The 15,149-nt window shown below is 39.6% G+C and overlaps 1 protein-coding gene across 11 annotated transcripts in view; it reads right to left on the reverse strand.

Annotated features, from left to right (window-relative positions):
* LOC122612453 (protein madd-4) overlaps window positions 1–15,149 on the reverse strand; it is a 44,813-nt gene that overhangs the window by 16,764 nt on the left and 12,900 nt on the right. For all 11 annotated transcript variants that reach the window (XM_043786090.1, XM_043786081.1, XM_043786084.1 and 8 more), the window contains 9 exons: window positions 12,747–12,857; window positions 12,350–12,675; window positions 11,017–11,191; window positions 7,752–7,896; window positions 6,371–6,500; window positions 5,567–5,669; window positions 5,311–5,406; window positions 3,812–4,009; window positions 3,483–3,748 (listed from right to left, as the gene is read on the reverse strand). In XM_043786090.1, coding sequence (XP_043642025.1) covers window positions 3,483–3,748; window positions 3,812–4,009; window positions 5,311–5,406; window positions 5,567–5,669; window positions 6,371–6,500; window positions 7,752–7,896; window positions 11,017–11,191; window positions 12,350–12,675; window positions 12,747–12,857 — 1,550 coding nt within the window. The remainder of the gene's footprint in view (window positions 1–3,482; window positions 3,749–3,811; window positions 4,010–5,310; window positions 5,407–5,566; window positions 5,670–6,370; window positions 6,501–7,751; window positions 7,897–11,016; window positions 11,192–12,349; window positions 12,676–12,746; window positions 12,858–15,149) is intronic.

The raw sequence follows: 15,149 nt of genomic DNA on the forward strand, positions 1-15,149 counted from the left end.
AGTAGGCGTGGCAAAAAAATGCATATCGATACAAATTTACAAGACTAATGAAAAAAATTAAAAAATATCAAAACATTTATAAAAATAAGTGTGATGAATCGACAAACTCTTATAGTTCCTGAGATCTCGAAGTTCATACGGACGGACAGACAGACGGACGGACAGACGGACGAACAGACGGGCAGACAGACGGACATGGAAATGAAGTCATACTCCCCTTATATCATAACATTACATTAACTTTAAGATCCTTTTTTTTTTTTTTTCTCAGTGCTTCTGATTTCACCATCGTCGCGTCGCGTAGGCTAGGATATTGTTTGCTTGTATTTTACATTTGCTTCGCTGGCTGGCGCGCTGCCATCTTCAATATTTTTACGGCCTTCCTTTTTACAACACCGTCTGGAGGCGGCACAATGTCGCGACTTATTGGCGACGCCAGGCTCGAATAGTTTTAGATAAGCGGTTATCGGAGCCAGAAGCCATTAAAAGGAATTTGGGATAATTATAAGTATACAGTATTTTCGTTGTTCTTTGGTCAATTGGGTTACGTCTATTGGTAACGTATTTTGTTGTAATCTAATACAATAAGATTATTATATCGGGTCAATTAATCGACGAAATGTAATAAATTGATTTCCTCAATAACAAACAAGGGAGAACGCTATAGTCGAGTTCCCCGACTATATGATACCCATTACTCAGCTAGGGGAAGTGCGAAAGATAAATTTCAATACTAACAGTTTTTGGCCTTTTTTGGGCGTTAGAGTTGGCGTGACAAAAAATTGTTTGGTAAATCGAAAGAAAATTTACTAGACTAACAAAAATGTGAAAAAATATAAAAAGATTTTTCAAAAGTGTGGGCGTGGGAGTTTTTGGCGGTTTCTGGGCGTTAGGGTGGGCGTGGCAAAAAGTTTTTTTGCAGATCGAAAGAAATTTACAATAAAAATATGAAAAAATATCAAAATATTCTTTTAAAGTGGCAGTTTTGGGTGGTTTATGGGCGTGGCAAAAAAATTGTTTGCATATCGATATAAATTTAAAAGTATCAAAATATTTATCAAAAGTGTGATGAATCGACAAACTTGCGCTGCGTCTATGTCTCTGGAGTCTGGATGCTGAATCTGAACTTTCTAGCTTTTATAGTTCCTGAGATCTCGACGTTCATACGGACGGACGGACTCGGCTATTGATCCTGATCAAGAATATATATACTTTATATGGTCGGAAACGCTTCCTTCTGCCTGTTACATACTTTTCAACCAATCTAGTATACCCTTCTACGCCACGAGTGGGTGTAAGTGTATCGAGCTTAGTGCCTGAGAAACTTTCGATTTTGTTTTAATATCTGTTTCTCATAGAGTAAAAGAGTTTAATAGATTCCTTGAAAGATATGTATCAGGTAGAAGGAGACTTTTCCGACCCTTATACGCATATATGTATATATGTACATACATGTATATAGATTAATATATATATTAACAGCTGAGTAGCTGTAGCAAATCTTTGAATTTTACTTCGAAAATCAAAAGTCGTTTGTGAAAGTGCACCGTTTGCTTTGCCCGTTTTATGGTGCTCATAATCAACCATCAATTCGGTTGTGCGCAATACTATCGATAAGTTTCGCACCCAAATCACTTTTTTGAATATCCGGCCACCGACAAGACTTTGCAGAGTGCGCACTGAAGAAAATATTGCGGCCGTTGAGGCCAGGGTAACAGAAGTCCCGAACACATAGATTCGTCACCGTGCGCAGGAGTTACACCTCTGCCCATCGACATTGTGGATCGCAAAGATTTGGGTCTCAAGCCGTACAAAATTCAGCTGGTTTAGGAACTGAACCTGCCAACCGACCATCGTTGGTATATGCGAATAAGACCACCACGATTCCGGCCCTAGAAGTCAACATTTAACGAGCTAGTGGTCAAAACCACGATGGCACGTAACAAAGTGGTCTAACAAGGATCTACAATAAGAGCTGTAACTTATTACTTCTCCTAATTATTCTGCAGCGGCAATCATCTTTGAGCATTTAATACAAATGATTTCCTTTATAAGTAATAATATAATATAAGGTATATACATACTAATACTAAAGAGGAACTATCCTGTTGTGGCGAGTCTTTAATTCGATATGTCTGCAAAGGCTTATCGGCAGAATTTTATAAGAATATGGCACATTCATGCGGCTAATTGTCATTAAGCGCACTTTCTGAACTTACAATCTACTCCAATTCTAAGTAAGCACTGTCATAACTTCTGGCTAAGGATGTAGTCAAGCGGTTTTGTGAAACAGCCTTAATTTTAGGGGTCGACAATGTTCAAGGACATATTGATGCGTCATGGAGACGTCAATGTTTCCTGCTGTGTTAGCCAAATGCTGGTGGTGGAGAACGACGCGTGGACGGCAAAGCACTTGTTACAGTTGAGATATGTCAAGTGTTAGGTGGGGCGGGGCTGTATAAGACGGGAGAGGGTGTTGCCTTCAAGATAAAATGCCCAAATGTAAAGCCCCAAGGAGCGAAGTGTGTCATGTCCCAAGGCGTGCCATCAGTTAAGCCTGTACAACAAAAGAGAACGCTATAGTCGAGTTTCCCGACTATCTGATACCCGTTACTCAGCTAGTGGAAGGGAGAAGGAGAGTCTAAAACACTGATAGTTTTTGGAGGTTTGTAGGTTAGAGTGGGCGTGGCAGAAAGTTTTTTGGCACATCGATAGAAATTTACAAGACTAATACAAAAATGAAAAAATATCAAAATATTTTTCAAAAGTGTGGGCGTAGCAGCTTTTGGTGGTTTGTGGGCGTTAGTGTGGGCGTGGCAAAAAGTTTTTTGGCAAATCAATAGAAATTTACAAGACTAATACAAAAATGAAAAAATAGGCGGTTTGTGGGCGTTAGAGTGGGCGTGGCAACATGAATCGACAAACTTGCGCTGCGTCTATGTCTCTGGAGTCTGTATGCTTAGTCTCAACTTTCTAGCTTTGGTAGTTCCTGAGATCTCAGCGTTCATACGGACGGACTGACAGACGGACAGACGGACGGACGGACAGACGGACAGACGGACATATATCATATCGACTCGGCTATTGATCCTGATCAAGAATAGATATATTTTATATGGTCGGAAACGCCTCCTTCTGCCTGTTACATACTTTTCAACGAATCTAATATACCCTTTTACTCTACGAGTAACGGGTATAATAATTATAAAAGTATACGACAAGCTACACTAATTTGGAGGAATGATACTAGATACACTGTGAGCCAAATTTTGCTTGCATATTAGAAGAATCTAACTTCGGCAAGGAAACAACATTTTTCCCCTTCTTTAGAAAACTGTTTTTAAATGTACTGGTTTTACTAAATGCTGCTGAAAATGGTCCCGAGCAGTCAAGTCCCGATAGTCAAGGAAATCGACCGTTTCTCTGTTTTATGTTTTAAAAATAACTTCCCTTCTTAACATAATAAAGTGCCCCCTACTCACGTGGGATCTAGTGAGGGTCCCTCTGATTCGTCGCTTCCCCTATTGAAATTATTGTTTGAATTTCCGTTCATTAGAGGCATGGTCCGCGGCTCATCTGGGGCTTCCTGGTTCAGTCGACTCTGTGTGCGATGAGCGTAGCGCAATGGATGATCAGCGTAGGATAAGCCGTCACCATCATCCGTATCCTGTCCCGATTCCACGTCCTCGATATCATCGACCTCGTCGTCCTCGTTGTCGTCATCAACATCCAATTGTCGCTCCGATCGCTAGGATCAAAGTGTAAGTGTCCGATTGAAGGGGAGAGGCGCTAAGCTTTCTAACGGACTTACTTCGTTTAGCGAGCGGCTGCTGCCCACAATAATAGTGCCACCAACTTTGTTCACCGATCCGCCGCAATAAATTCCGGTAGAGCACTGCTGCATGCTGCCCGGCTTTGTCAGTGGATCACACTTGGCACTCAAACTGCCATCTGTCGATTTGCACTCAACGCCTCGCATTTGTATACCCTGTCCGCAGGAAACCGAGCACTGTGGGTTGGAAGAGTGGAGCATAGCTTTCGTTAGCATTATAAATTATATTAATACGAGTCTTTCCACCATCATAAAAAGGCATTTGCTTGCATAATGGATAAGCCGCAAAATGACAAAATGCGCTGTTTCGAAGTGAACGTTTCCAGTGATGCGGTTCACAAACAACAAGGCGAATTCCACAAAAATCCTCCAAACTCTTCTATTCCCATTTTACACACAGACATATCCCATCGCAGTGCCACGTGCACGCTACCAGCATACAAATGAAAATTTGTACATTGTCCGCGTTGCTTCGGAACATGGGGCGTAGGCGTAACTATGCAACCCCAGCTTCATTGTTTTAAATTCTATTTTATTCCCTTATCGTTGCCCGTTTTAAAGGTTGTTAATTTCGTGACTTATATTTATACCCGTTCCTCGTAGAGTAATATATTAAAAAGTATATATATTCTTAATAAGATTCAATAGCCAAGTCGATTTAGCCATGTCCGTCCGTATAAACGTCGAGATCTCAGGAACTATTAAAGTTAGAAAGTTGAGATTCAGCATGCAGACTCCAGAGACATAGACGCAGCGCAAGTTTGTCGATTAACGACCAAAGCTGCCGCGCCCACAAATTTGAAAAATTTTTCACATTTTTGTTAGTCTTGTAAATTTTTCTCGATTTGCCAATAACGTCCACAAACCGCCAAAAAATGTTAGTATTGAAATTTCTCCTTTGCACTTCCACTAGCTGAGTAACGGGTATCAGATAGTCGGGGAACTCGAATATATCGTGCTCTCTTATTTTTATTTTACTTGGCAATTTTATCGATAATTGTATTTGGATATGAAATGCACTTAAGTTGTCCCAAATGTAAAGCGAGAAGTCTAATAATAGCTAACAATTTCTAACACCAAGTTACATGTCCGCAAAAATTCTTTACCAAAGCGTTAAGCAACATTCAGACAAAAACTTTAAGCAAATCAATTGAGCAACGCAAACCCCTGACACCACCAAGCGGTCCTCATAAGTGCATATCTAGTGCAGAACAACGGACCGAAAGAGAAGCTTACTTGTAGTTCAAGTAATAATAATACTCTAGGAATATTCCTATTACCTAATTTTGCCGTGTACTACTTCGATTTCAAAACTGACGGGCAACAATTTGATACTAAAAGGAATTAGATATCATCAAAGTGCAAAATGTAATCTTCCAGCCATGCGCCTAGGTTTGGATCCTACAGTTTCTTCTTCAGCGCTCAAGGCGTATTGTTGTTACACAACTTGGTGGGAGGTTGAGGTCTAAAGTACTTACACCGGTCCAGTCCTCGACCTCCCAGTGTGGGCACTCCTCGATAATGCAGGTCTCTTGTGTTGGTGGCTTGGGTGTGCGGCACATAATATCAGCCACCTGTTAAAAGAGACAGAGGCTCGTGTAAAAGAACGTGGCAATAAGGTGTTGACGCGTTCCCCATTGCCGTGCAATGCATTTGCAATATGCAAACTCATCGCCGATTTAGGGACGCGACACCGGTAACCATTTAATAATGAAGACCAATCCTAACACTCACCCTTGTCTTGATGGCGTTCGACTCCTCGGCACAGACAACCATTCTCTCACGGTAGCCGTGACCACAGAGGCGGCTGCAAGTGCTCCAATCGTCTGCTATCCACCTGCGAATTTGCAAAAGTTAACAACACAGAAAGTAAATAAATAGTTGCTAAAAGCAGTCAGTGGCTGCGTGGAAAATAACGGGTTAGGACTAAGAGGGTTTTATTGTATTGGCTGCTAACAGTGGCATTTAGTAGGATTCCGCCTTCAAATTTATACACAAAACCCGATTAACGGTAGGAAGATGACAGACGTTTTAAAAACGATATTTATTAGTGTTGATATTAGTATACCTCAATGCCATGACCAGAAAAATTGTTTATTTCATGCGAACAGAAAAATGAATCTTATATTTCGAATATCGTTATTATATCTTTAGCAATCGTGAAGGGGACGTGAGGGTAGGAAACCGCCTCTGCGCACAAGCAATCATGCAGAAGGACATGAGGGTAGGGCTGAATTTCAGGTCGGGAGTATACACCTTCACTCTCTCATAAAGCCCGTCGTTACCCGTCGTTCGCGAATAAAGGTCAAGATCTTTAAAGACTAGAAATAATTGTGTTAGGATTTTAATAAAATTATTAAAAATATAAATTCACCCCAAAAATTTTTCTATATCGTCTTTTTTTAGCCTTGGAGGGGTGGGTATTAATATTTTAGTTAAACATTTCGGCCTCATGAAGTAGGTTCATATTTAGTTTCTAGAGTCGGCGTGCCTAATCTAAACTTTCTGGCTTTTATATATATATATACCCGTACTTACCGGGGAGGACAACTGTGTGTATTACATTGTTCCACAGACGCCTCCGGGCGATTAGTGAGGCTGCAAAGCGTATCATCGACATCGACGTTGGTTAGACGATTCCTGCATATAGGACGGGACATTTTGTAACCTGGGGCAAAGGAAAAACGAAACACCGCGGAGACGTAACGACGGGAAGAGATAAAGTAAAAATGGTTAGTGAAGGGCAAAATTGGATCTCGCATTCTTTACTTTTCTATTTTCGCTTTGCACTTGAAATTTAAAATAGGTTTAAAATGTAAAAAAAGATTCTGGAAATGAGAACACTTTGATGTCAATAATAATAATATTTACTTATATTTGCGGTAAGCTCCTTACAACCAGCAAAATGTATTATTACTTAAACATTATATAATAATAGTCTTACGAGTATTGAGCGCCACTACTAAATGGTTATTAAAGTTGTTAATGCATAAGAAAATATTATTTTTTATTTTGATTCTTTTACGAAAACATTCGATACTTTCGATGACATGGACTAAGCAATCTATCAAGCGACGAATATAAACATCAAAAGTTATATTCCTTGAATATGCTTGGATCGGATTTTGATACTGCCTCGGCGAGCGTGTGTGAATTTCAATGTCATCGCCATCCTCATCTTTATTAGCGTTGCATCTCGCTTATTGCGCATTAATGGCATACCGATTTCTAAGCCGCCCAGTTTCTAAAACTCCTGCGAATTTCTATAATTTATCCTATGTACTGATTTTTTTATTACTCTTGAATGATAAAATCAGGAGTTAGTAGTGAGATAAGATGAAGGAGCAGTAAAATGCTTCGGAAAAAATGCAATGAAGTCTTACAGACATTTGGTAATCTGTTATAAAATAAAACAAAGTGAAATAACTGCAGTTGTCTAACAGCAAAATTACCAAAAAAATGGATAATTAAATTGATCACAATTAATTTAATGAAATGTGCACATCTATACGCCCCAATAGGGGCACACAGCAACAAACATGAGTAAAAGCATTTCGATATCCCTAGCAACTCCTGCATTTTGGCCTGAGTTGAACTACACTGTGACTTTTTATTGTTCCACCCAAGCGCCGGACATCCCTTAAAGACTCAACTGCAATTGGCATTTAAGTGCCAAAAACAACTGAAATAAATCAATATGTAATTACCACCGGACGAACCATCATTGATTAGGTCATTTCCCTTTCGCACTTCCACCAGCTGAGTAACGGGTATCAGATAGTCGGGGAACTCGACTATAACGTTCTCTCTTGTTTTTATTTCGTATTCAGACAAGGATTTCGTCGAGGTATGGTAATTGACCACTCTTCATTCGGTTACAAGCTTTTAAAAGGTCTAATCGCATGAGCACTAAACTTACCACTACCGCAGGTGACAGAACACTGCGACATTGGTGCCATCTCCCAGTCAAAAAGCGGTTGAGAGCAGGAGTTTCCATCGCCGCCGCAAACTCCGCAACCGTCTATTCTTTTTGTAGATCCGATTTTTAAGTCGCAGCCAACACGCTAAAAAGATATGACAAACAGTAAACGTTAGTACAGGATAGGCACAAACTCAAACGGTAAACCAACATGTCAAAAAAGTGTAAATCAAGGCTAAGGAGAAATTTCAACACTGACAGTTTTTGCAGGTTTGTGGGCGTTAGAGTGGGCGTGACAAATAGATTTCTGGAAAATGTAGAAAAATGTACAAGACTAATAAAAAAATAAACCAATAACAAAACATTTTTCAGAAGTGTGGCAGTTTTGGGCGGTTTGTGGGCGTTATAGTGAGCGTGCGAATATGGCCCAACAAACTTGCGCTGTGTCTATGTCTTTTGAGTCTGCATCCTTAATCTCAACTTTTTAGCTTTAATAGTTTCTGAGATCTCGACGTTCATACGGACGGAGAGTTCGACTCGGCTATTGATCCTGATCAAGAATATATATTCTTTATATGTTTGAAAACGCTGCCTTCTGCCTGTTATATACTTTTCAACGAATTTAGTATACCCTTTAACTTTTTTGACGGGTATAACAAGAGAGAGCGATCAATAGTCGGGAAACTCAACCCGTTACTCAGCTGGATGAAATGAAAACAAGAAATTTCAACATATCCTTTTGGAAAATCGATGGAAATAGGCGAAACAAATAAGAAAGGGAAGACAACCAACAAATTTTCAAAATTTTGGATTGTCAGTTTTGTACGGTTTGTGGGCGTTAGAAAGGGCGTGGCCAAAATGTTTTTGGTATTTCGATAGAAATTGACAAGACTTATAGTAGCATCGTAGGTTGCCTAAAGTGTGCCAGGATCATTAGGACACGGAAGATCTGAAATTAACATGATATATAAAATGGGAACACTTCTTTAAGAAACGCTAAAACGATAATTTTTAATATTTGACATTTCCACTCTCACCACGAACATACAAATTCGATTGATAAGATAATATAGTAATAAGAGAAATCCGGCTTTTGGGAGTAAAAAATGTATATTATAAAGCAAGACATCACACGCGGTTTAAAGCTTCCATGGCAACTAAAGTTTTTAATATCGATGTATTTTGCAAAGTATAATAGGATGCATGACCATAAAAAGATCATTAAAATGTATTACTCAAAAAATGTTAGTTGTTCTAAATTGGTAAAAGGTGCTTATTCGTTGCTTAAAAACTTTTAAACCACAATTTTTACGAAAATGTATTATGAATATATAAAAAGCTACACACAGCTATACATTTTAAACATAAACAAATCTGGTTTTCAAAATATCCCAAAGAATTCATCGACAGCACAAATATCTATTCCCAGAAGTGTTCAAAAACTGTGGCCGTATAAATTTTAGGTATTTATAACGCTTTTATACAGACAGACAACCGAGCAAAATGTTCATTTTAAAAAATTCACAAAAATCTAGTTTTGGGTAAATTTCTATCGATTTGCCAAAGAACTTTTTGCCACGCCTTCTCTAACGCCCACAAGCCGCCAAAAACTGTCAGTGTTGACTCTCCTTCGCACTACCACTAGCTGAGTAACGGGTATCAGATAGACGGGGAACTCGACTATAGCGTTCTCTCTTATTATACCCGTTACTCGTAGAGTAAAAGGGTATACTAGATTCGTTGAAAAGTATGTAACAGGCAGAAGGAAGCGTTTCCGACCATATAAAGTATATATATTCTTGATCAGGATCAATAGCCGAGTCGATCTGGCCATGTCCGTCTGTCCGTCCGTCTGTCCGTCTGTCCGTCCGTATGAACGTCGAAATCTCAGGAACTACAAAAGCTACAAAGTTGAGATTCATCATGCAGACTCCAGAGACATAGAAGCAGCGCAAGTTTGTCGATTCATGCTGCCACGCCCACTCTAACGCCCTCAAACCGCCTAAAACTGCCACGCCCACACTTTTGAAAAATGTTTCGATATTTTTTCATTTTTGTGTTAGTCTCCTTAATTTCTATCGGTTTGCCAAAAAATATTTGCCACGCCCACCCTAACGCCCACAAACCGCGCAAAACTGCCACGCCCACACTTTTGAAAAATGTGCTGATATTTTTTCATTTTTGTATTAGTCTTCTAAATTGCTATCGATTTGCCAAAAAACTTTTTGCCACGCCCACTCTAGCGCCCACAAACCGCCAAAAACTGTCAGTGCTGAAGACTCCTTCGCACTTTCACTAGCTGAGTAACGGGTATCAGATAAAGATTCCTTTCTTCATGTATATAGTGGTGCGCTTCGTCACTACGTGGACTGTTACTCACAGTGATATACACATATATGATATAAATATATATAAATTTATAAATATATCCACATATAGAATGCCTCCTAATGCTGCCTAATTGGCGACGAATAGCAGAGGAAGTAAACAACATGACATATTGGCGTTTATTACAACATATTGGAGATGCTTGGGTTGCCACGACTCCTTGTTTAAAGACTTCTTGTTTAAATTTAAAAGTCGAATAGTAAACTAACACGTAATCTTACTTTGGCAATCCCAAATTGTAATACCGGTACTTAGCTTAACAATTATTGATGAATATTCTTTCGGATAAAGATGGCGCATGGCTTCTGCTAATTTAAAAGTATTCGTTGAGTTGCCACCGATTGTTTTACGCTTTTCATTAAAAAAATGTATTCACAATACTTTTGCTTTGCGCTGTTAACAATGTACATGTACATATATATATGTATGTTATGCTTTGCGCAGCCCTTGCCCACCATGCGAACATATCTCACGGTACAGTTTTGGCTGCCGCTCTGCTCAGCGTAGCCCTGGGGCACGATGTTCAATAGTGAAAATTTGACGGCAGTAGCAGTGGCAACTGAGGAATACAAGCAGTAATTTACGCACCTTTCTCAGTAACCTTCTTATGAATTATATATACTCCAGAGCGTAATCATACAAAGGTGCTTGTGTTATGCAATGTGCATGTGCATACGCAATAGGCCTTCCCAACGGACTTCCAAGAGTAAGTAGCCTCTTCGTGGTTTCGCCAATGCCCAAGCCTTCAGGACCACCTTCTCCAACACCAACGTTGTGTACCTAATTTATCACATATCGCTATGCGAATGGTATTTGAAGTGGAGGGTTCGACGGCCCGAATATTGTTTACAATAAACTGTGCCCAAATATTTCTCACCTGACACTTTCCTTGGATACACATATCCAGGCTGCCTGAACGACAACGGGTCCCATCCTGCACCCTCGCCGATAATTGCACAATGACGCTCTGCTCGTCGTAGTGCTCTGCCTCCTCGGCGTTCCCGCCTCCAGTCTCCCGCGAAATGTCTTCGACGAGATGCGCCGGATGTCCTCTGCGGATGGAAAATATTTGTATTATTTTTATTTACAAACAAGAGAGAACGCTATAGTCGAGTTCCCCGACTATCTGATACCCGTTACTCAGCTAGTGAAAGTGCGAAGGAGAGTCTTTAACACTGATAGTTTTTGGCGGCTTGTGGGCGTGGCAAAAAGTTTTTTGGCAAATCGATAGAAATTTATAAGACTAATACAAAAATGAAAAAAATATCAAAACCTTTTTCAAAAGTGTGGGCATGACAGTTTTAGGCGGTTGTCGTGATTGGCCTGGATCGAGCTACTTTTCTAGCTTTTGTAGTTCCTGAGATCTTGACGTTCATACGGAAGGACGGACAGACGGACATGGCCGGATCGACTCGGCTACTGATCCTGATCAAGAATATATATACTTTATATGGTCGGAAACGCTTCCTTCTGGCTGTTACATACTTTTCAACGAATCTAGTATTCCCTTTTACTCTACGAGTAACGGGTATAATTAGATGGAAATGGCTGCTTCTGCGACGCTCAGGCTTACTAGATGCAAGCGAGGAAAGCAGGCAGACTAATAATAATCATAAAAACAAGAGAGAAGGCTATAATCGAGTTCCCCGACTATCTGATACCGGTTACTCAGCTAGTGGAAGGAGAGACTTCAACACTGACACTTTGTACACTGCGGTTTGTTTTTTGGCAAATCAAGAAAAATGTACATGTACATTTACAATGGACAAACTTGCGCTGCGTCTATGTCTCTGAAGTCTGAATGGTTAATCTCAACCTTCTATAGTTCCTGAGATCTCAAAGTTCATACGGACGAAAAGACAGACAGACTGACAGGGCCAAATCGACTCGGCCATTGATCCTGACCAAAAATGTTTATACTTTATATGGTTGGAAAGGCTTCCTTCTACCCTTTACATACATCTCAAGGAATCTAGTATACCCTTTTACTCTACGAGTAACGGGTATAAAAATATTTATTTGGATAAGCCATTATAGTTTAGCCATAACTAACATACCAATATAGAGTCACAATTATAAGATAGAATCTTAATATTTTATACCGTTTCTGTTTGAAACAGTAAAGACTTAGGCGGAATTTGCAAAGCGTTTAATTAGTTGCCTCATTGAACTGATTTAGAACACCATAGCGAACTATTTTTATATATCACCTGCATGTAAGCGCACAGGGCTCGACGTAATCATAATGCGGAGTCCACTTGTACAGAGTGCCGTCATAGGGAACATCGTTGTAGGCGGCGCATTGGCTGGAGCGGAAGTCCTGTTGCTCCGGACAAGGCTGCATGTTGCAAATGCGGTAGCGTGTGCTTTCCCCGCGACAACTGCCAGGACTGCCGCACCTACGCATTTGATGCATGATGCCTCCATCGCAGGTGCGCGAACAGGTTGACCAATCTGACCAGGAAGACCACTGGCCAGGTGCACCCCCTCCGCCACCTCCTCCTCCTGCACTCTGACCCTTCGACCGCTTTTGCTGCTGCAAATTAGAAGTTGCATTAGTGGATTACTCTGCTGTGCAGTGCCAAATGAACAGTCAATACTACTTACTTCAAGTTCATTTTCTAAATCGGATGCTGTGTTCCACGTGTCGTCAAAAGCTTGACTCGCATTTAGCTTTTTTGCCCAGGTATCCTGTATATTCAATAGGCATAGAGTGGTCTGAAAAAGAGAAGATGGAGGAATCGGAATATTAGTAATTAGCCCACAGTATTTTAATGCAAGTTACATTAAATATCCTTAAATATTAATTTTAGAAAAATAAAATAGCTATATTTGAAAACAAGTACCATTTCTCCGATTCTGGCAATACGAGCGAATTTCTTTGAGACTAAGAAAATCGCTAACCGGTATAATATAAGTGAGAGCCGATCAAAAATATTCCCACTTAACCATATTTCTCTTTACCAACCATGGTTATCTAGTTGGTGTCACTACTTGAGCCTAATATTGCGATAAAATGATTTTGGCACCTAGGGTTTAAGCCTCTCAATAGGACCTCACAATGATATTACTTTTATTCTTTCAAACACACCGTTTCCGCCAATCATGTCAACCATTTGCATTTCCATTTCCGGCCCTTGCCTTTCCTGTGTTTTGTATCGAAAACAAGCTAAATCCTCGCATCATAGTGAGTTAGACCATTAAAGGGTTTTAAATGTTAATTTAACCACGAAACAAAGTGTCCTAATACATGTCTGTATAAGCTGTTGCCCCAATGAAAGAAAGTAACTAAAAAAAATGTTTCTGCGTCAATTGAAAAAAATCGTATTTAAAAAGAGTGACTAATAGTGCACTGTCGTTAAGTCATGACAATGAACACATGCATTATTTTAACCACCTTCCGCCGAATCCTTTGGGTGACCCATTATTTTCTTATGCGAACCTGCGCTAGTGTGTTTCTTGGGGAAGAATATTTCCGGAACGGTAGCTCGTTTAACATAGATGGACCTCTTTATGGAACATAACATAACACAAAATAGTTCTTTTCCACACTCACACTTAATTGCAACAGAGATATAACGCCGTAAAATGTAATAGATATGTTAAAAAAACTGGGCATTTCTGGGCGTTTGCGTGGGCATGGCAACATCAGGAAACAAACGTGCGCTGTAACTTCGCAGCTTTAATACATCCTGAGCTATCGACGTTCATACGAACGGACGGACAGACTCGGCAACTGATCCATCAAGAAAATATATATATACTTTATGTTAAGACAACCACAGCAGATTTTTATTTCATAGTGTATATAAGTTGTCGCCTTCGCACACTCACCTCATTCGCTTCGTCACTACTGGAATGTGCTTATTAAGTATCACGGTAAACGTATAATTATCTGCACAGATTAAATTAAGCTCCTATTTTCTATAAATAAAAGGACTTACACATCAATGTAAATAATGTTTTCAATAATGTAATGACGCAGCGCAAGTTTGTTGATCCATGTTACCACGCCCACGCTAACGCACACAAATCGCCGAAAACAACCACGCCCACATTTTAAAAACATATTTGAAATTATTTCATTTTTTTTTAGTCTTGTAACTTTCTCTCGATTTGCCAAACAATTTTTTGCCACCCCCACACTAACTTATCGGCTATTGATCCTGATCAAGAATATAAATACTTTATATAGTCGGGAACGCTTCCTTCTGCCCGTTACATACTTTTCAACGAATCTAGTATACCCTTTTACTCCATGAAAAACGGGTATAATTACATGGCTAGATACCAGGGGTGCCCAATAACCTGACGAGCGGATTAGGTAATTTCCCTTCCGACTCTCCACCGAATACCGACGCTGTCAATATTTGTGTAGCCTCGGCAGGTCCAGTGCTGAGTTGGACAGACTGATCAGTGTTACCTGGTTACAAATTAAATTTGAACAGAAACCCTAATTGCAATTTTTAGCTATAAGGTAAATTTCCTAATTCTTGTATTGCCTGTGAACATGCTTTCACGAAATTTTATTAAGATTAAATTATGTCCTGTTTTTGGTATTTTTTTAAAGCGTAATTTTTCCCTTCCAATTGCTTTTTATTAAAGAAAAAGTCTAAGAGTTAGTCCTTAGGTGGTTTGTGTGACTTGCGCTGCTTCTGGGTCAATAGAATCTGCATGCTTAATCTCAACATTCTAACATTTATAGTTTGGCCAGATCAACTCTGCGGGTAATCCGCACCAATAATATATATTCTTTAATGGGTCGGAAACGCTTCCTTCTACGTTCTACATACCTTTTAACAAATCCAGTACTCTAAAAGTACCGGGGATACATTTTCCAGATTATGTTTTTGCCTACCCATGGCATGTTTAATAAATTGTAATTAATTTTATATTTATTCTTATATTTAAAATTTGGTTTTTGTGTGAAATGGCTATATATTATCAACAAAATAAGAAAATGGTCAAGACATTTGATTAAAGAGTAGCTTCTGGTTCCGGTTTATTACA

This window comes from Drosophila teissieri, chromosome 2R (assembly GCF_016746235.2).
Source record: "Drosophila teissieri strain GT53w chromosome 2R, Prin_Dtei_1.1, whole genome shotgun sequence".
In the NCBI taxonomy this organism is placed as follows: Eukaryota; Metazoa; Arthropoda; class Insecta; order Diptera; family Drosophilidae; genus Drosophila; species Drosophila teissieri.